General features: G+C 42.9%; 1 protein-coding gene across 2 annotated transcripts in view; it reads left to right on the top strand.

The window, feature by feature from the left end:
* COL4A2 (collagen type IV alpha 2 chain) overlaps positions 1 to 21844 on the top strand; it is a 149638-nt gene that overhangs the window by 39207 nt on the left and 88587 nt on the right. For both annotated transcript variants that reach the window (XM_055801374.1, XM_055801373.1), the window contains one exon: positions 4075 to 4155. In XM_055801374.1, the coding sequence (XP_055657349.1) occupies positions 4075 to 4155 (81 nt within the window). The remainder of the gene's footprint in view (positions 1 to 4074; positions 4156 to 21844) is intronic.

The raw sequence follows: 21844 nt of genomic DNA, 5'->3' as shown, positions 1-21844 counted from the left end.
GAGAATTATTGTACTTTAGTCTTGACTCCCCAAGTGAATACTAATTAAGCAACACCTCACCTTATGCACTGAGAGCTTGCATACCAGTGCAGTGGTATAACCTGTTTTGTGTTTGCACCATATGTCTGCTCTTAAATAGTTTTTGTCACAATCAGTGTTCCCATCAGAGTCCATAGCTAGCTTTGAGGATGAGATTTGGATACTTAGCATAGGACCTGAAGCTGGACATCTCAACCGATTACCCTAGGCTACCTTTCTAATCCCCTCACCCTTCTAGGATCAGATTTAACTCAGATGTCTGAAATAGATCTGATGAGATTCTCTGGAGGGTCTACAACAGCAGCCAAATATTGTGCCTATATTGCAGAAAGATTATATAAACCCCATCTAGACTCTGCCTGGACTCTGGAGTGTTTAGAGATTAGTGGAATTTGGAATCATCCAAAACATGAGCAAGAGCTGAAATTGAAGGTTTTCTCAGCAGACCACTTCAGAATTGGGGGCTATTGCCAGTCCTCCAGCTTGGTAGTACAAATCCTAGAATACCATTCTGCTGCAAATGCACTTTTCTCCGTTTAACTACATGTTGAGCAAATCAGGAGATTCATCTCCCTGTCATTGGGCTCCTACAGGGGGACCAACGTCTGCTTGTAAGCTAGTCACCTCCACCCACCTTTATGGTTAAGAGAAAGCAGCAGGTGCTTTCTGGGAGAGATGCAGTCAGCCAGTTTAGATGCCAGTCTCAGGATGGGGTAAATTGTATCCTAGGACTGACTGTTCTCCCCACTGACCAAAAAGTCCAGACATCTGTCTCAGAACAAAACAACTACATTGGGTTGTCACCATTGGTATTATGTTCCCAGAAACCTGTTTTCCTCAGGTCATAAATAGTGGTCGTACTTTAAAACTACATTGTCCATCACTAAATTTTGAACTGGGCTTTTTGCATTCTAATTATTGACTGATACAGGTCCATTTGATTTCCCTTCATCTCAATTGTATGTCCATGTGTATAAATGCTTTTGACAAAGTTTTACAAAGATTCTTGACAAACTTATTTTTTAATATTAACAGACTTTTAAACCATAATGTTTTATACTGTAATTTCCCATTAATGTCAGATTAAATGACAGTGCAATGATCTGCCTTCAAGAAATTATAAACACTCATAGATAATAAAGTAGAAAATGCTACATGTGACTAGAAGCTCCCAGAGTCATTCCACTAGCAGTCAAAAAGTGAAGAACTGGAAGTTAGGCAGTAAGGCGAGCCCAAGTATAATACAGGAGACATATATTAATGCGGGTCTCAAATGTTTTCCCATTATGTTTCCTACCTTTGGAGAATCTTCCAGATTTTTCTCTTCATTATCTGAAGAATCTATGTGCATAAAAGGACATAAAATGAGAAAACTTAAAAAAAAAAGCTTCCTAAAATTGTGGAAGAAAACAATTGTGTCCCCACATTAGCTGCTGGTATTGTTTAGCATGCAAATTAAAATTCTGGATGGTGGATAGTACACAAACAATAGACCTTGAACTTCTTCCAGTTGAAATAAGCATTAGCAGCCTCCTTTTTTTTTTTTTTTTTTTGTACAAGTGCACAAATATCTTGCCATAGGTCTGATTCATACTTTGTTTTCTCCTTAGCAACAGTTTACCAAATTTAGTCACTCTGCTAATTAAGAAAGAAAGAAACTTACTGTTCTCCTTGTTGTTTTCTCAGTAGGCATAATTGAAAACTCACATGATAAAATTACTGTATCAGTCAGTCTGTTACTGTTAGGTTGGGCTATACTGTTATTTACAGCTCCAACCAAAACAACTCTCTAATAAAAGTTAAGAACTGATTCTTATTAATGGCAGCACTACTTGGCACACTGCTCCTTAATGAAGAACTGCATCCTGCAGAGGAGTATGTTCGCACAGGTTGTACATCTGCATGGTGTCCATAGAAACAAATAGAACTGTCTCCTAATTTCTGAAAGGGAGTTGAGGGGGAAGTGCTGTGAAATGAAGGATGAAGGATACTGAGAAAGAGATGCACGTTCTGTCTGCAAATAGGTTAATAAGAAAAAAAAACCATGGAGATAGTGAATTTGTAGCCATCCAAATATTAAACCAAAAAATAGACCAGCCTGAGCAAGCTGCTGGCATTTATAAAACTGTCTTGGCTTATTATTTCCTCTAAACAATAGCCTAAACATAAAGTAAAGTTCATAACATGAAGTAGAATGCTTCAAGATAATTTCTTGAACCAAGCACCTAACCTTTAAACAGCTTGGGGCATGGTTTCAGTTCTGTGGACTTTTATCAGTATGAAAATCCTACTTATTTCATTAAATGTAAGAATTAAATATAAAGGTGAATCAAAAGTATTTAATACATAAAAATAGTTAAGATATAGGCACAAACCCGCTCATGACAACCGTACGAACTTATTTTGGGAAATTGTTATTACTGCTTGTCATAAGATTGAGAGCCTCTTGTACAAATACGGCCAAAGGAAGGGTTAGGCAATGCCTGGTACCTGCTCCATAACTTTATTCATCTGGCTCCCGGGGAGGAATCCAAAGCCGAGAACTGTGTTTTCAGGTTCTCTGTAGAGTAACAGCAGAAGTATGTGACCCAACAACCCCAGGGGCTGAGTAGGGGATTGCTTGTAGTTACATGAAAAATGCTAAGCATGGCAGCGGTGGTCCCTCTTGGTCTTTTAGCTCCTTGAGTCAAGGCTAGCAGCATCACCGTCTATTTAAGCAACAGCATAGCAGCTCAGAGCACCCATCTTGTTTCTGGGGGCTTGTTTATACCCCTGTTGCCTCTCTTCCAAGAGATGATGTGCTCAAGCTGTCAGGGAGGCAGGAAGGGTGAAGGGACCATTTGTGCCTGCTGCAGCAGGGTTCTTCCAGCCAGGAGGGGAGCAAGTGACATGGAGCCTGACTCTGTACACTATACCTGGGGTTCCTTGAGGATTTATCTAAAGAGTGGTTCATGTGAAAATTAGCAGCCGCCCTGAATGGAGCGGCTGTGGGTCCAAGATGTCCTTCCTGTAGCCACTAGACTTCAGTCCTCTATTTTTCTTCTGGCTCTATTAAATAGCCTCTGTGGGGCAAACCAGAGTCAGAAATAGCTGCGAGAGGTCCCTTTGTCCTTTCCCAGATTACTTACTAGGCTGGTGGGGCACTTTCAAGGGTTCAAAATTCTGGGTTTAGGTGGGCCACGGGCTGGTCTTCACAGTATTCCTAATTATTAAGTTACAGTTATAAGTCATACCACTGCATGCACAACATCTCTGCTGTTCAGGTTTCTGAACAAGAGTGACTGTGGCTGCTGCATTTCGTGCAGGCAGTGTATCCTAGGTGTAATCTGAGCTGGCCTGCCTGTTGGAAGTCTGTCCAAGGATGGATTTGCATGGAGTGGTGCATATTTTGCGATCCATATGTTTGTGGCCCGGGCCAAGGTGGTTCTGGACAGGCAGGAGAGATGTAACTGCAGCCATCTACTTTAGGTCTGCCTTCTAGGTCACAGCGGTTGGTCGCTAGCAAGTTTTAGTTGCCTCCAGAACAGGCAGCCATTGAAGAGGAGAGGGCAGGAGACTGGCTTATAATTTTGAACATGATACCTATGTCTTCCTTTGTGTCCACTCATAAATATTTTAAAATATAGCAACGATTTAGAGCATGCAGAGAAGGATGTGGTACATTGTGACCTAGGACTTAGTCCATGTCCCTGAAGAATCCAAGCAGCTGTGCCTCTGTGATACGATATCTGTTGCATGTGTCAAAAAGATGTGTGAGATACTGCTCAGCATGGAGCTGCAATGTTTTGAAAATGTGGAGGGAAATTAATAGAGTAACATTATATTTCTTGATGCTGATCTCGAAGAACTGGAAAGCCACTCATGGTTGCTTCTAAGCACTGATTAGAAGAGGTTTTAACTGGAAGTCATAGATCTGATCCTGGTCTTTGCTTGGGCAAGTTCCCAGTGAGTCTGCTAATCAAACCTTATGGTGCTGTGCCGGGTATTGTAGCTGATTCGTTTTAACTTTTGTTTTATGTGTGTTCTGGTTTGCAGGGTGGAAAGACTTACACAGGACCATGTGGAGGCAGAGACTGCAGTGGAGGATGTCAGTGTTTCCCTGAAAAAGGAAGCCGTGTATGTAACATTTTTTTCCTGTAAAATGTTCTTGATGGTACTAGTTCAATACCCTTTGCTATAGATGGACTTGCATCAAATTGCTAAGAGTATGCAAACAATTACTCTTTTTCAGGAAAAAGTTATTCTCATTTCATTTTGCTTTCTCAAGACCTTGTAGATTTGAAGAAATACTTGGTTATGAAATATAGCAGGTTCTTCTCTCTAAATTTAGGACCAAGGGACCTGACATCCAGGATGAGCTGATTGGATCAGAATTTTAGGGATGCTACGTGCTAGAGTGTTATTGGATTGTGTAACAGTGCTAAACGAATATGGACAAAATCACTCAGTAATGTTCTTGAAGTCTTTCTAATGAAATGGTATCTGATGAAAATATACCCCATACATGTGATTTCTATTAAAGCAAAAGGGAACCAGGCCTGCAAAACCTGAAATCCTTGCTGGGAGCTGCTTAGGACTTCCAACGTTAGGGTGTTGCTGGTAGTCTGTTCTTTGTTTTGGGGAATAGTGAGGACAGAGGGCAGAGGAGGGGAGATAGGGTGGAGGGAATTAGCCACCTGCTGCCAAAATGCTGAGAGAAGTAGGGCAATTCCTATCCTATATGACTTGGAGCCCTGGCTGGCAGGCTCCTTCTGTACAGCTTGGTCTTCTGCAGCTGAGACAATGACTCAGCTTTTTTCATCCACCCATCTGTAAGAGTAGGTCAGGGAAGAGATGTGGTGGCAGGTCATATGCTTGTTCTGCTGCCAGAAACCTTGTAAGATTTTTTCATTCTCTGCCTTCCTTCCATGTGGCAGGCCATCAGTTCCCATTCCCATTGCATTCCTCAAGCTTGACTCCATGTCTGAGTGGAGGAAAAGGTGGTAGGAAAACCACAGTGTAGGTGGGAGGCGAGGAACACTCTTGTTTACAGCAGAAGTCCCAACATCTCCATGGAAGTCAGATGATCCTGGAGTTACCATGCTATGAGAACCATAATGGTCGTACTCCCATCCCCTGACCATTATCTGCTCACAGTCTGCTGTCCATTACAATAACCTAGTGGCAAACTGATGAAGCTGAGGAGGAACAAGCCCTCCCCTAGGACACAGCTTCGGGTGGAGCTCCCTCCAGCTGTTACTGCCGTACCCTCATTATCCAGCACATGAAGTTTGGTGACTGCCTCCTGCCACTTCCCTCCAAGGGCAAACTCAAAACCTGATGCTCTATGAAATGGCTTCCAGTATGACATTACTATTTCTTTTCTCATTGTCATTTCTTTTGGTTGTAAAAATGAACCATGGAGGTACTTGTTCACTAGAGTTCATGAAAATATCTGTTGCAAAACTACCAGATTTTGTGACTGAAATATTTTTCATGTTCCTTACTAAATTAATAACTTTTAACTTCAAGATGCCAAGGCTGCAAAACAGAAGAGGTAGCTAAACAAAAGTAACTGCGTAGGTTAGAAAAGCTGAAAATGTTACATTACCAGAGTAGAGAGCCAGTTAGGTGCCACTGATGAGAAATTCCCTGTGAGTTGCTTAGTATGTAGGATTAGGAGATAAGGGCAGATTTTATGCACTTGCTTGCCACTCTGACTCTTTCGTTTATCTCAGGGAAGTAAGCAACCCCAGTAACTAATCACACTAGCCTCCCTTTAAATAGACACTAAAAAAGAGAAAAGGAGGATGTTACAAAGCATAAATTATATTTTGCTACTTGTGGCTAATTGTGCACGATGTGAAGAAGTATTGGGGAAAGTGATTTAAACATATATTTTATATATATGTTCAATGTAATATATATTAAACATATATAACACTTCAAAAACTGTACGTTAACTCTCTGAAATGATACATCTTATTCTGAGTCAGCACACACTGCATCTAGTTTGTGTCTGTTGGTCTCTTCAGATGTCACAATCTCTGTTAAACATCTGGTTTAAGGAACAAGATAGGCGTTTAGAGACTAGTCAAATTTGGCATAGCTTCTGGTCTCATGCTAATCCTCAATGGGAATATTTATTTTCACAAAACCTCTGTATAATCTGGCACGACACACATTTTCTGTTCGAGGTGACTCATTACATGCACAATAGACATATTGCGTGTTTGCACTTGTAAGAGTGCCTGAAGCAGTCTGTCAGAGCCAGCTTCTGCAATGACTCTCCATCTCGAGTGCAACAGAGCTGTCACTTGGAGGGCATCTGGAACTCTGGTGAGAGCAGCATGGCGAGGGTCTGCAGCCAGCTGCTAGCCCCACCATCCTCTGGAAATTCACCTTCTGTTCATGACAGGTCTCTCCAAACCAGGCAAACAAAACCACTTGCTTTGGTTTGCTGCTACTGAATGAATATCAGAAGCTGTTGAATGAAGTAAAGTCATAGGAGTAGTAAATACAATTGCAAACTATGAAAGTAGGGAAGGTCTGAGGAAATGGCTATTTTTTATTTATATGTGTTTCTATTCCTTTTCTGTCATTGCTTCACTTACAGTCTTAAGGTACAGCATTTAAATAAAGATGCTTCTCTTTATTTTTTGTCTTAATCCAGTGGTTTTTGTTTTTAAGTAAGTGTGGGTTTTTTTACAAATACACCCACTGATATCTTCTGGGGGCTCTGTCCTAGAGGCAGAGAGGTGCTGGCTCGATGTGTGAGGACTCAGCCAGGCTTTGGTGATTTGTGCCAGGACTCCAGGTGCAGGACAGCTGGAAGCCCTGTGCTTCTATATACACTGCTTTTGGTTCAGGACTGGTAAGGGTAGGCACGAAGGCACAGGAAAGTTGAATTGTGTTTCGTAAGGGCAGTTTCTAGGTTCAAAAGGCCACCTAGCAGAAATTACTGCATGTGCCTGGCAGGCCTACTGGGAAGAGGTATGTGGTTTTACTTTTTCCTCCACTCTTTTTTGGCTGGGCTTGGCCCTGCAACTTTCCTTGGGCTCAGACAGAACTCAGCAAAATCCATTGGGTGCGGGAAAATGAAACAGCAGAAGCTTCATCTGCTTGCTGTAGTGGTGAGGGAGCTGCTGCAGCAAAGCAAAGGTAGTGGCTAACCTGCAACCTCCTGCCTGTCATCAGAGCTGCTCCTGGAGCTGTGGCAACACCTGCAAAAGGCACTTTCTGCCTCATTCCCAGGAGGAAAACAGGTTGAATTGAAGTGTTCAGGGAATCGTAGGACATTGCTGATAGCCATGTTTGCAATTCACAGCAAATGCCTAGCTGTGGCTTGGAGAAGTTTCTGTAAAGGAATGTTTTTCTTGGACCGTACATGATGCCCCTAAAGTTCCCACCTCCTGTCTTGCGTTTGAGTTCACACCTTTGGAGGAGAAAGAGTAGAGGGAACTTCTTCCATAAGCTGAGTTTTTTTCTAGTGTCTAATGACACTCTAATATTTATTCTTTTTCACTGCAGCCTAGTTATTTTACTTTAACCTAGGTGTGTATTTACTGTTAGCTGGACTGTTGTGGTTTAACCTCGGCTGGCAACCAAGCACCACACAGCTGCTTGCTCAATCCCCCAACGCCCAGAGGGATGGAGGGAAGAATCAGAAAGGAATGTAAAACTCAAGGGTTGAGATAAGAACAATTTTATAGGTAAAGCAAAAGCTGCGCACACAAGCAAAGCAAAACAAGGAATTCATTCACCACTTCCCACCGGCAGGCAGGTGTTCAGCCATCCCCAGGAAAGCCGGGCTCTGTCACATGTAACAGCTACTTGGGAAGACAAACGCCATAAAGCTGAATGTCCCCACCTTCCTCCTTCTTCCCCAAGTTGTATACTCAGCATGAAACCATATGGTATGGAGTATCCCTTTGGCTAGCTCTGGGCAGCTGTCCTGGCTGTGTCCCCTCCCAATGTCCTGTGCCCCTCCAGCCCTCTCGCTAGCAGGGCCTGAGGAATGGAAAAGTACTTGACTTAGTACAAACACTACCCACCAGCAACTACAAACATCAGTGTCCTGTCAACATTGTTCTTACACCAAATCCCAAAGCAGCACTGCACCAGCCACTAAGAAGAAAATTAACCCTATCCCAGCTGAAACCAGAACAGCTGGACACAAATATCCAGTCTAACTCAGGGGTCCTCAAACTTTTTAACCAGGGTGCCGGCGCGCGGATGAAGTGGCAGGCAGTCATCTGCGGCTGCTTGGTTTCCCCCCCAACCCCTGGCGGGGGGGTGTCTGTAAATACTGGGGGCTGGATTGAGGACCCGGGGGGGGGGGGGGGGGGTTGCATATCCAGCCCTCTAGTTTGAGAACCCCTGATCTAACTGTACCTTGCAAGGTAGTGGAGCTGTGGCTCCAGGAACCAAGCCTGGAGACTCATCTCCCCTTCTCACAGCTGGCAAAAAGCTCAACCAACTTCTAGCAAGCATCGAAGCTCCTGCAGGAGTGTCCAAATCCACATGAAAAGAAACCACAGTATAAGCCTCAGTGGAGGGTGAAAAGAGAGAGGAAAGACAGCAGACTCTTGTTGTCCTTAAGATGAGACAGACTGATCTATCATTTTCCTCTAAGACAACTTCTCCTAAGTTGTTCTCCTTAGACGGCAGACTTATCCTCTCCCTAAGCTACATGTAGAGAAAATACTGTGAAGAGTACCCAGCTACCTGGATAAGAGGGAAAGGAGGCACTGATACAGTATTGAAATTTTGTTTTGAGTGAAATGGAAACCCTGGACTAAAGGAAAAATCCAAATTAAAACCTTTGGTTTCTCTCTTTTTCCTCTAGTTTTTTTACTGCAACTCCTAAAATTTTGAGACTGAGAGTTCTTTGCAAACCATATATTGTGCAAAGTACAATATATGCACCTTTAAAATTTGTTAAACGTTCATGCATTTATATAGGAAACAATATCTCCTTTCAGTACAATGGCCAACTGTTTGACCTATTGAAGTTCATAATCAACCTAGAAGGCTTTGTAGAAGGTGGAAGTGAACAGAAATCTTTTTGGTCTTTCTATAGAGTGAGAAAATGCACTCTACTGAAATCTCACTTTGTACTTTCTGTCTGAGTCAAGCATCTAACAGTGCTCGAGCCATTTAGCTATTGTTTTTGCAAGGGGCTGGAATAATGGAAACTGAAATGAAAAGACAACTTCATGTCCCCCCATAAAGGCCACTTTTTGGGAATGCCTAAACATTCCTTTTTAACCAAGACTGACATGAGGGTTCACTATAACATTTTTACAGGTATCTGTTATATTGCTTTTCATAATGCAGTCACCAAGGGTAAGCTATTACCAGTTCACTAAATAATCGCCTCCATCTGCTTTTGGGTGCTATACAATTGTGAAATATAGTGTCTGATCTTTACTTACAAGCATTTTCCATAGAAGCTTATATCTTAATACATGGGGTAGATCTAGAAGATGTTTTCTTTGTAATTAAAAAAAACGCAACTAAATACAACACTTAAATATTCTAAGGTCAATTCCATTCTTATATCTTAGGGAAATGTTTAAATCCAGTAAAATCATTTTATCAGCTACTAGTGCAATTCTTGAAGATCACAATTAACTGGCTTCTAAGCTGGTGTAATGGCAGTACTTCCTTTGTAGCTCTTTGTTAGTGTAAGTTGATACATCATAAAAACACAGAATGGTTGGGGTTGGAAGGGACCTCTGGAGATCATCTCGTCCGAGCCCCTGCTAAAGCAGGTTCTCCTAGAGTAGGCTGCACAGAGTTGCATCCAGGCAGGTTTTGAATGTCTCCAGAGAAGGAGGCTGCACAGCCCCTCTGGGCAGCTTGTTCCGGGGCTCTGTCACCCTCAAGGTAAAGAAGGTCTTTCTCATATTCAGATGAAACTTATTGTGTTGCAGTTTGTGCCCATTACCCCTTGTCCTGTCATTGGCACCACTGACAAGAGCCTGGCTCTATCCTCTTGACACGTGCTTTTAAGATACTTGTACGCATTGATAAGATCCCCTCTCGTTCTTCTCTTCTCCAGGCTACACAGGCCCAGCTCCCTCAGCCTTTCCTCATAAGGGAGATGCTCCAGTTCCCTCATCATCTCTGTAGCCCTGTGCTGGACCCTCTCCAGTAGTTCCCTGTCTCTCTTGAGCTGGGGAGCCCAGAACTGGACACAGCACGCCAGATGTGGCCTCCCCAGGGAAGAATAGAGGGGGAGGATCGCCTCCCTCAACCTTCTGGCCATGCTTCTCCTAATGCACCCCAGGATCCCCTTGGCCTTATTGGCCACCAGGGCACACTGCTGGCTCATAGGCAACTTGCTGCCCACCAGAACTCCCAGGTCCTTCTCCGCAGAGCTGCCTTCCAGCAGGTCAACTGCTAGCCTGTGCTGGTGCATGGGGTTGTTCCTCTCCAGGTGCAGGACCCTACACTCACCTTTGTTGAACCTCATTAGGTTCCTGTCCTCCCACCTCTCCAGGCAGTCCAGGTCTTGCGGAATGGCAGCACAGCCTGCTGGTGCATCACCCCCTCCTCGCAGTTTTGTATCGTCAGCAAACTTGCTGAGGGCGCACTCTCACCCTTCATCCAGGTCACTGATAAATAAGTTCAACAGGGCTGGACCCAGTGCTGACCCCTGGGGAACACCCCTAGCTACAGGCCTCCAACTGGACTCTGTGACATTGATCACAACCCCCTAAGCTCTGCCATTCAGCCAGTTCTCAATCCACTTCACCCATCTAACCCACACTTCCTGAGCTTACCTATGAGGGTGTTATGGGAGACAGTGTCCAAATCCTTGCTGAAGTCAAGGCAGACAATATCCACTGCTCTCCCCTCATCTACCCAGCCAGTCTTCCATCGTAGAAGGCTATCAGGTTGGTCAGGCATGATTTCCCCTTGGTGAATCTATGTTGACTACTCCTGATAACCTTTTCCTCCACAAGCTTAGAGATGTTATCCAGGATGAGCTGTTCCATCACCTTTGCAGAGATGGAGGTGAGGCTGACCAGCCTGTAGTTTCCTGGGTCCTCCTTCTTGCCCTTCTTGAAGACTGGAGTCACAGTCTTCAAGATCCTCCAGATCTCAGGCACCTCTCCTGTCCTCCATAACCTTTCAAAGATGATGGAGAGTGGTTAATAATAACATCTGTCAGCTCCCTCAGCACTCAGTGTGCATCCCATTGGGGCCTATGGATTTGTGGGTGTCAGGTTTGCCTAAATGATCTCTAACCCGATCCTCCTCGACCAAGGGAGGATCCTTTCTTTCTCCAGACTTTCTCTCTTGCCTCTAGCTAGGTCTGGGATTCCTGAGAGCTGGCCTTAGCAGTAAAGACTGAAGCAAAGAAGGCATTCAGTAACTCCATCTTCTCTGTATCCTTCATCCCTAGGACACCTACCTCATTCAGCAGTGGGCCCACATTTTACCTAGTCATCCTTTTCCTACTGATGTACTTGAAGAAGCCTTTCTTGTCAGTGACATCCCTCAGCAGATTTAATTTCAAATGAACGTTAGTCTTCTTTGTCATGCCCCTGCATGTTCTTACAACATTAAATAAATATCTGATGAAATCTGATATTTTACTCTGGTTTTGCAAAATAAGAACATAAGAAGCATCTTCTCAAATTAGAGAATTCTAATTTTTCATTAATTCATCTAGCCCACTACTCTGTCCCCAACAGTGGCAGTAGGAGATGCTATTTATGGGGAGCACAGAGGTTTGACAACTTTCTGCAGTCCATTTCCCTTGTACCCAAGCTCACCCTATATATGTGTTCCTTCAGTATCTGGGTTTCTCCCTGAATTTGTCTAATCCTTTTTTGAAGCTGCTGTAACTCTATGTCTTCACAACCTCCAGTGACATCAAGGAGTTCGCTACTCAAGTGATGTAAGATCACCGTCTGACCTGTTTTAAGTAAAAAACATTTTGAAAATCCAAATATATTGCGTTCACTGGGGCCTGCTTTACCATGCTTGTCCTTGTGCACAGTTATTGTATTCTTTAGACTACTGCCTGACCAAGCAGGAAAGTCAGATAAACTGGCCCACAGTTCACAGGGTCTCCTCTGGAGCCTCTTTTCCACATGGGAGCCTGGTTGGCACCAGTACGGTGGTGCAGTGGCACTTTGTAATGACGGGCTGCACACCTTGGCCAGCAGCTCTGCGGTTTCACACTTGAGTTCCTTCAGAAGTCACAGGTCAATGTCACCCATTCCTGTTCACTTAATAATGCCTGCTTTACCTGTTTTATCTACTACTTCTTTTATATTTACCTGAGCATAATCTGGATCGAAGAATAACTTGGATTTGGGACCTTCTCAAACACCTTCAGCAGTAAAGACCTATGCACGAAGTTTCTCTGCTATGGCCTTACCATCCCCCAGTGCCTCTTATAAGCCTTTGGCATCATATGGTACTGCTATTTCCCTTGATGGCTTCTTGCTTTTTTTAAAAAATATTTTTTACTGTTGGCTTGATGATCTTCTGCAAAATATTGGCATTCTTTTTGAGTCATCCTAGTTGCCATTTATTCTTGATCTGGTTTTTTTAGGGCTTTCCTGTTCATTTCAGTAATTTTTTAAAGGCTAACCTTTTTCCCTACAATAGCCTCCTTGCTTTTTTTATGAGCTATGCAGAATTTTTATTGAACTGTTTTACTTTCTTTTTGATACGTGATGCAGTTTACCAGGACTTTTAATACAGTGTTTTTTAAAAGCCTCTAGGTTGCATTAGGCTTCTTGCCTTTGTGACTGTTTTTTTTAGGCTTCTGCTATTTTTGTGTATCTCCCCATCTTGAAATTGGGTATCTGTGTGATGTATTTGTTTGGCTTACTCCATCCCACCACAGCATTAAGTTCAGTTGCACTGTGAAGCTCTTACAGAGTGGTTCTCCCACTAGTGCCTCTTGAAGCAGGTCCCGTGCAGTACTTGAGACTTAATCCGAGCAGCATCCTTTCTTATGGGTTCCAGGGCTCACTGTGCTAAGAAGCAGTCAGTTGTGTCCAAAAATTTTATCTCCTTATCTCATCTGGATGAAATGATGTGCCTGACAGTACATTGGTAGTTGGAAATCACCCAAATTGCTACATGACCTAGTTCTGCAGCTGCTCTAATTTTTCACTATTTCATGATCAGTGTCTTTAACAGGGGAGTCCTAAATACAAATCAAGTCCTACCTTTCTGTTATTTTCACCCACAAGGACTCCCTAATGCTGCCCTCTACCCTCAGTATTTTTTCCTGTTACACTTTGTTTTAGCCTTCACATGCCGTGCCACTGCCCTGGCTGTATCTCATTCTCTGTCACTCCTGTAAAGTAGACAGCCTAGCACCCCTGTATGCTGCTGATTATCCTCCTTTCACCAGCAGGAGATGCCTGTTATATCAGAGTTGTCATTTGTTGCCAAGCAGTATAATTCTGTAATCCTCTTCTTTCGATCTCTAGAATTGGTGTAGACGCACTTACAAATCTTGCCCATTCTCTGTTGCAAGTTCCAGACAAGTGGCACTGTAAATTTACCTTCACTATTTATTGCATTTATGCCATTTGTTTCCTCCCTTGCCTTTTCAGGGATGATTTGAACATTATTAGCCATGTGTCCCTCACAAATTCATTCAGTCTGAACCAGGTGCTCCACCATGGTTGTCAGTCTTGCCCCTGTTTCTAGTTTAACTATTTCTCTGTGAACTTTTTAATTTTCAGTAATAACAGCCTTTTGACTGAAGTCCAGCCCATTCCTCCTGGGCAGGTTTCTCTTGTTGCAAAAAGTTTGCAAGGACTTCTAGTCTCCCACACAGCAGCCTTGAGTTAATACCGTAGGACATCCCTACTCTCCCTCATTAGTGGTATAACATGGATTGTGACCACTGGTTCCTGCCTTCTACCAGTCTAAATACCTATCCAGACATCTCATGGGCTCTGCTACCTTTGTACTCGGTGGGCCTTTCAGTCCTCTCAGCTGTCTCAAATCCAGCTATCTGTGTCAAGTACTCAAACCTCCCACTGCCATCACCTGGTTCCTCTCCTGGAAGATTCACTCTGCTCCAGGAACATCCTCACACCAAGCAGACATTGGAGGCTAGAGTTTGTCAGAGATTTGATCCCTTATTCCAAGCTGATTATCCACCTTCCCTCAGACTGACATCCTCTAAATACTAGCTTAATCAACATCGGGAGGTTTTTTTGATGGTGGCCATATGAGGGCAGCCACAACAGAGATGGGACTGCTTCACTACACCCTGGCAGGCCTTGCCTGCAGACCTGTTTCTCTCCAGCTCAGACACTCTTGCCTCTAGACAACAAATCCAGGACTTCAGCTAGGATCAGGGGCTGCACATACAAAACCTGCCTCTTGGATCAGCAATAACATACCTTGTACTCTCTCTTTGCAACAAACTGAGTGGTCTCTGCTCTGTTGCTTAGATTCTGCTGCATCCTGAGCTTACAATTTGTTAGCTCTTGAAAGTTTGTGTTAGTATAACTTCTCTTTTGAGAGGTGAGGGGGATTACTTTTCCCTTTCCCTGCTCTACCCACTAAGCTAGGTAGCAACAAGGAAGATCTCTCCTCACTGAAATGTATCTAGAAGTTGTGAGGTGAAAGGTGAAGGCAAGCTGACCTCTGTGTACAGGCTGATGCAAGCTCTTCCATTTTAAGGGTCAAGGAACCACCTTGCTAGTTCACACAGCCATCAGACATCCCCAGGAAGCCATTCAGCAAACACCCAAACATGAACCCACTACCAGGGGAAACCCCACTGTTCACGCAAGGCAAAAATTTACAAAGCTTACATGCCTTGTGGTGGCCTGCCCTTCCTTGTCCTTCTCTTTTTGTTCTTACCTTCCCAAGACAGAAATGGTTTGAAAAATGTCCTGTTTTCTCTCTACTTTTGGGGAGCTTGATCATGTATCTTCTGAAATATTGTCAGTTCTGCCCTGGAATGGCTATGAAGTACCAAAAAAAGACGCTTCAAAATTTCACATTGCTTCCTAGGCCAAGGTTAAATTTCTGGAAACTTCCAGGAAGAGGAGCTGCCCTCAGAGGGGAGGTATTTGTAATGGTGGCAGATTTAAAAGCAAAATACCTATAGTACTAATAAGCATTATGCATGGACAGGAAAAGGCACTCTTCCGTTATTTCAATATTGTAATCAAGTCTGGTATGGTACATTGAGATTTAATTTTCTTTTTTTCTCTAGCCAAGGTAATAGTGGGGAGCAGCTTACTGGTGATGGCAAAAGACAGGAAGAGTTTTACCATAAAGAAGTGTTTAATAGTGTGAAGCTAAATTCTGCTTTCAGATACAAGAGTACAGTTTGCTTTTACACACGTATTGGAGGGTACAGTTTCAAATGCGTCCTGTTGTTTATGTTTATACTTTCAAAACACTGCTGTACAAGGTCTTGCCAGCATACATAAACCCCTAAAGTCTTTATATTGTTCCATAGCTCTATATCTTGGGCTTAAGGCTTAATTGCATGAACTGGTAGCAGTAAATAGGCCTATATCTTTAGGGTTAACTACCGAAGGCAGGTGGGGTACAGGTTTGCTTGATAGAATTTGAACTTGAGTCAGTCTGAAACTTAATGCCTAGTTTATGACCTAGTGTTTTATTTAGTGAAAATTACTTAACCTGGGCTACACTGACTGTCAATCAACTATGTAGCGGGATACTCATGTTCGTTGCTAATTGCTGTTCTTAAGCACATTTGTCCTGACATTTTTTTGAGTGAAATATGCAAGTTTCCTTTTTTTACTTCTGTTTATACATGTTTAATCAACATCAGAGATCTTTTTGAACTGGTGGATGGAGGTTAGATAACTTTCCCATGACCAAGAAGCAGTGAATCTTCTTTCCATATATGCATTCTACACAGAATCTGAGATTTGGGAAGAGTCAGTGAAAGGTTTTCCTAAGAATCTGTTTCAAATAAAAAATGCAAAATGTATAAGAAAAAGCAGGGTGTTTTGCTTCAATACATGCAGGAATGCAATTAAATTTTCATGCCAAAATCACGTTTTCATGTGTAATTATTCAGAATATTGTAAAGAATGTTTAAAAGTTAAACTAAACTCAAATCGAGTCTTTCTTTCAAACAAAATATGCACATTGACCAAAAAATATTTTCCGCCTCCTTTTTATCGCTTCGTTATTTTGCAGAGCATTTCTGCTTCAGCCACATATGAAACATTTTTTTATTCCATAGGTAATGTTTAAAAATTGTATATATTTGCAATCTAAAGGACTACAGTATTGTTAAGCCCATCCCAAGCTAACAAATTGGACTCTGTCTTTTGCTCCAGCCCTGAAAGCAAAATTCTTCCAAAACATTTTCATATCAACCATACAGGACAAAAAGAATGATACTTGACTGAAAGATAGTCAAAAGGACACATCCACTTTTTTACTTTCATTTTCAACTTCACCTTTTAAAACTAGATTGACATACATTATCTCCAGCAAAATAAGTACAGGTATGCAGCATTGATACAGATATTGCACATACTTTCTAAAGCCCGTTGACCTAGGTTAGATCTTTGCAGATACTTCTACAAGCCTGTATCAAAAACCTTTGCAATTTCAGCTGGACTGACAAGATAACAATTCAACAGTGTTGGAAAAAGCTCAAGAATTAGTGTAGTCAATCAAAATTAATACCAAGGTTGTAGTTTGAACAAAATTATGACTGAAGTAAATGTGCCTGATAAACTAGTCATAATGCAAGTTCAGCTCTTGTGTTTGAAATGACACCATCTGATACCTTTTGAATTACCTATATATTCCATTGATTTATGGGCTTGTTATGCTCAAATAATAATAAAAAAAAATTATGGCAGTTTGCTAATAAATTGAGAAGGTACTTGAGGAATTTATTTTGATGGCAGCATTTTTAAGAGTGTATTTGGCCATCTGTGTATCACAAATTGGAATGAGACATTGAGGAAAAAAGCATGAGAGATCACAGTAAGGAATCAAGAACCATTTTATTGCAGAAGATAAGACTAAAATCTTAACTGTAATGAAGAAATAATAGAAAGGAAACCTGTTGATGAGTAGTGCAAAGTTAACTTTGGTCACAATAGCTGATGCTGGGATGTGAACACTTTGGATATGATTCACAACTATTTTAAAATACTTAAAATTAAACAACACTTTTTTTTTCCTTCCTGTCTTCCTATGAAATACTGAAAGTATATTTTACCTTATTTAGAAAATAAGTACCTGCAGTTAAGCCATTTCATGACTGTCTGCTGATGTGTAGTCTTCCCACTCATTCCGGTCAATAGTGTCTGTACAGCACAGTACGTTCTCAAGTATCATTGATATTTTTATTTGGTTTTCACATATGAATTACACTTAATTATCGAAATGAAGTGCACTGTCAGGATTGTTTTAGGACAGATATACTGTCCATTTGGTTAGACTTTCAGACTTTACTGTGCAAAGATATTTTTCTGCTTTTGGCCAAGTTTTGCAATTTCGCTTACTGTGACCAGGAGTTTAAAGAACATGCAGTGGGTGGATGATGGCCTTGCTTTGTAACTTTGTAGCTCGCACAAGGAGCCCAAGGGGGATAATCCAGGCCATCTTTTAACACTTAAATTACACTCTAGAGAGTGTAAAAGTTTCTCATGACTTGTCCAAGGCTTGACAAGTTTCTCAAATGGTGCTTGTTTCTATTTTCTGTATTTTTCTCACATGGGAGCAAGTAACATTGACCCATTTTCTTTTTGTCTGCTTCCGTAAGTACCAAACTATTAGTGGAATCCTTTGAGTCTGACCTGGAGAGACCAGGAATGTGGGAACGGGCAGACTGTCCTCATGAACAGTATCTGCTGAGGCAGACCAAGCCCACTGTCAGCATTTTCTTATTGACGCTTAAGAGAATAAATGCTCCTTCTTTACCTCAGTTTGTACATAACGTTTCCAAATACTTTTCAGTGTCTTTGTGTAATGAACAGGACTGTGGAAGTACATGTAAGCGCTTCCATTACATTGATCTGGAAAAGGATGACAAGCATTAAACTATCTTATAATTAGATATTTACTTTGGGACCATGCAGAAAGATCTTGAAGGTTAGAAGTCTGTGTTTTACGCATGGCGAATGGTTCTAGACAATGAATAATCTGCAAGCCCAAACAAAACATCTGTGCAGCGTTTTTTCTCCCACAGGCTAAAATTATTTTTCTATTAAAAGATTATATTATTCTGTCAGATTCCTTTCTGTCTAGTATTATCGCAGATGCCCAGTGAAGAAAAGCTCCTTGGGATTTTCTATGTTTCTTTTCTAATATGGGTCATAGTAGTTCAATGAAATTGCTTATTTTATTAGTTAGCAAAACTAATTTTGCAAATGTCTGTGAAATATCTGTGTTCTCCTTACTGGTTAAAGAGATATTATCAAGCCTTATAACTTTTTTAAAAGCAGATGCATTTGGCTCCAAGGTTTCTGGCAAAGCATAGTATTGGTGTAAGAGCAAAAAAGAAAGTTATTGTGCTCAGTGTCCTCCCCAGTACGCCTAGTGCTTCACTCCATTCAGGGTACAGCAGTCAATACAGTCTTTCTGTCCAGTCTGATAAGGACATGGATATGTATGCATTATTCTCTTCTGATCCAAATACTCTTTCTCCCCCCCCGTAAATCACCTCTTGGTTTTTGGCTCTTTCTCAGTTTCTAGATCCTCTCCTTCTTCTCTATTTCTTTTATGACCTTTCTGTTACCTGCTCCCAAGCACACAACATCTCTTCCTTTGCCATTTCACCACCCTTTTTTGTGTTAAGGGCTTCCTGTAAGATACTTCCCTTCTTGGTAGCCTGGAAGAGAAATGAGAGAAACCAATTCTGTAAGACAAACTCATCCCCCAGCAACGTGGGATGTCGTGGTCTGCACAGCAGGCTGTGCTTGGCTATGTTAGGATGTAAGCTCCTTGGTGCAGGAGCTGTTTGCGTGTGGCTCTTCATACAGGGCCAAGGGCATTACTAGCACTTCCATGCTAGTGACAGAGGTAGCAGCATGCAGAAGGGCACAGTGACAGCTTCTTTCCAGTGGGCAGGGACTCCAGCAGCAAAGAGCCCAAAGACACCACACTGCGCTATGGATGTTAGACTTATATATTTTTATTTATTTATTTATTTATTTTTATTTTCATAATTCTGGTATTTAGTGAGGGCAAGCACTGGCATGTGGGTTTATGGATAGAATATACTTTCCACAGGAAACTCCTCATTTCAGATATAACTGTACTGCTACTGTCATACTTACCACCATGAGACTAACTCTCCATTACAGAGCATCGTCCTCCATGTGCTTGGCACAGATGTGCAGTGTATCACCATCTTGCACCCTTTCCCCCAGCTTTTATTTTACTTTATTTATATTTGCTAGGGACTTTGCACCGTGGCAGAGACTGTAGGGGCCATTCCCCTACCATCAGCATGCCCTGCAGACAGGACAGCTAAATTGCATGAGTCCAGCCTCTTCCTTCTTCAAGCTCTGCCCAGAGCAAGGCTGCAGAATGGGGGCAGTGGGCTCCCCTTGTGTAGCAAGGGGCAGCTTCTGATGCTGTCCCCTGCGCCCCCTCCTCCTTAGCCCCTGCCATCAGAGCAGAGGCAGAGGTAAATGTGCAGGCTGAGGACAGATCCATTTGTTTTTCTCATTAGGAAGCCTCACAAACTAAACTGCAGAGTTTGCACTCTGCTAGCTCATACCTGGTGCTGCCAGCAAGGTCTTGACTGCACTGTATGGCCGCAGGCACGTAAAGCTGCTCCAAATTGCCTGAACCACAGCTCCCCATGCAGGTCCCCTCCCTCCTTCTCAGCTGGCTTCTTTCTTTCAAACAGTTGCAGAGTTGGTTTTGCTAAATGACATAAGGTTATAATAAATCAAGTGAGAAGATTTGTGCTGTGCTTCCTACTGTATGGGAGACATCCATATGGTTTAATTACTTCCTCTGTACGTCAGATATATGTGTATAAAATCTCTGAAGTCATGTGTAACTGCCAAGATCCTATGGTGTGGTTTGAAACATCCATGCAGTGAACTCTCAAATGCTACAGATGTGCTATGAAATACAAATGTAAAATGGAATAAGGCAGTTTATGAAATTAAATAACAGCAATAAAATTAGAGAAGTCAACGGAGAGATCCAGAGCTCAGCAGAACACAGAAGGGGGGAAGGACCAGAAAGCTTTCACAAGGGGCGTTTTATCATCAAAGGAAATGGGAACAAACCAATATGCCCCCCAGGAAAACAGCAGAGCAGCCTGAGGAGAGGAAGCATGTCTAAGAAAACCACTTGGTGAATTGTAAAGCCATCTGAAAAATGTCATCATAAAATGTAGCTGCTGCTAACAGCAGACCTTTGGCCTTAAAAAATGAGCTATTCCTGTGCCTGCAGGCAAAAATGCAGAGGAAGGGTAAGCAGACCACGTAGACCTGTAGACCCAGGATCATGAATGCGTCCTTGTGCAGAACGAGGAGCTGGAGGCCACCAGGCCCCCATGCTTCCTCCCGCCCTGAGCAGGTAGCGAGGGTGCTGGAGCAGCAGCAGCCCTTGTATCCCTCCCCTTCTCTTTTTCCCTTGGTCCCCTCATACGGCCTGGCACAGCTTATCCAGGGTGGGAAGTGTCAGGATTTTCTCTGGGCAGAAAGGGGAGGGGGAAAAGGAAACACAGTTGTGGTTCTCCAGGACAGGACCTAACACTTGCCACGCCATGGCTGTTGGAGGCACAGCCCTCCTCCTGCCACTGGCCTCAGCATTGCCACAGTCAGCATCTTGGCGGGGAGCTGGTCACCTCCACACCTTTAGAGCTATTTTCTTGGGGCTTGGCAAGTGTGTAGTGGCATATTTTCTATCTGGCACAACGGCTCGAGCATCTCTTGAGAAGGGGAACGGTATGTGTTGGAATGATGTTGTTAAAGATGCAGGCCACCTCCACAAGATCAAGCACCTCCAGGGCCTGATCTGCAGTGGTAACCTCAGTCAAGTGTGCTAGAGAATGGGCTTGCTCCTCCTGCCCCCTGAGCTGGCAACCTCCTGTGTCGTGCCTCTGAAGCCATCTGAGCTATTCCAGATGCATGGAAGTGGAGAAATAGGTCTGCTGGGGTTAGTCCAGATCCATGGTTGCTAACAAGGCCAAGGAAGACAGGGTTCCTTCATCAGGATGCACCCATGGGAAGGATCAGGGTGCCCTTGGACCACCCCTGAAGGTGACCCTGGCACTGCCCCAAGGAGCCAACACTGACAACTCAGCAGGAGACTAAGCCTGTGGCCCACCGTCATACACAGTGTGCAGAGCAAGAAACAGGCAGAGGAATGGGGGTCCTCCCCCTTGGGGGAAGGAGTCCCTCCTGTCCCTGCATCTCCCTCCCCAGCGTGTCCAGTACTCACTGGAGGGACACACCGGAGTACTTTCCTCTCTAGTATGAAGTATGTATATAGCCATCAAAGATACACATTGCTGTCACAAGTAACAGTTTTATTGAGAAACAGTTTCTGCTAGCCAGTGCTAATTGTATCAGTCACATACCAAAAATCGACTAAATAATTTCAGTGTCCTGCCTGACAGCTTGTCCCCTCATGTTTACCAAAACTAAACAAATGACAAAATACCACCCCTCAGTAAGTACACTTTTTTTAAAAAAAAAGATTATTTTTATCTGCTTAAAAAGCCCCAACACACTGGTGTAAGTATACATATCGTATTGTCTGCCGAGTCTGTGGGCTCACTGCATTTACACAGCTGCAGTATGGATTGCTGTTTACTCTCCCCCTTGTAGACACTGTGTTCTGCCTTTTCCCT

The sequence above is a fragment of the Falco peregrinus genome, chromosome 4 (assembly GCF_023634155.1).
Source record: "Falco peregrinus isolate bFalPer1 chromosome 4, bFalPer1.pri, whole genome shotgun sequence".
Classification (NCBI taxonomy): domain Eukaryota; kingdom Metazoa; phylum Chordata; class Aves; order Falconiformes; family Falconidae; genus Falco; species Falco peregrinus.
Note: the sequence above shows the minus strand (reverse complement) of the source record. Positions and strands in the feature narration are given on the sequence as shown.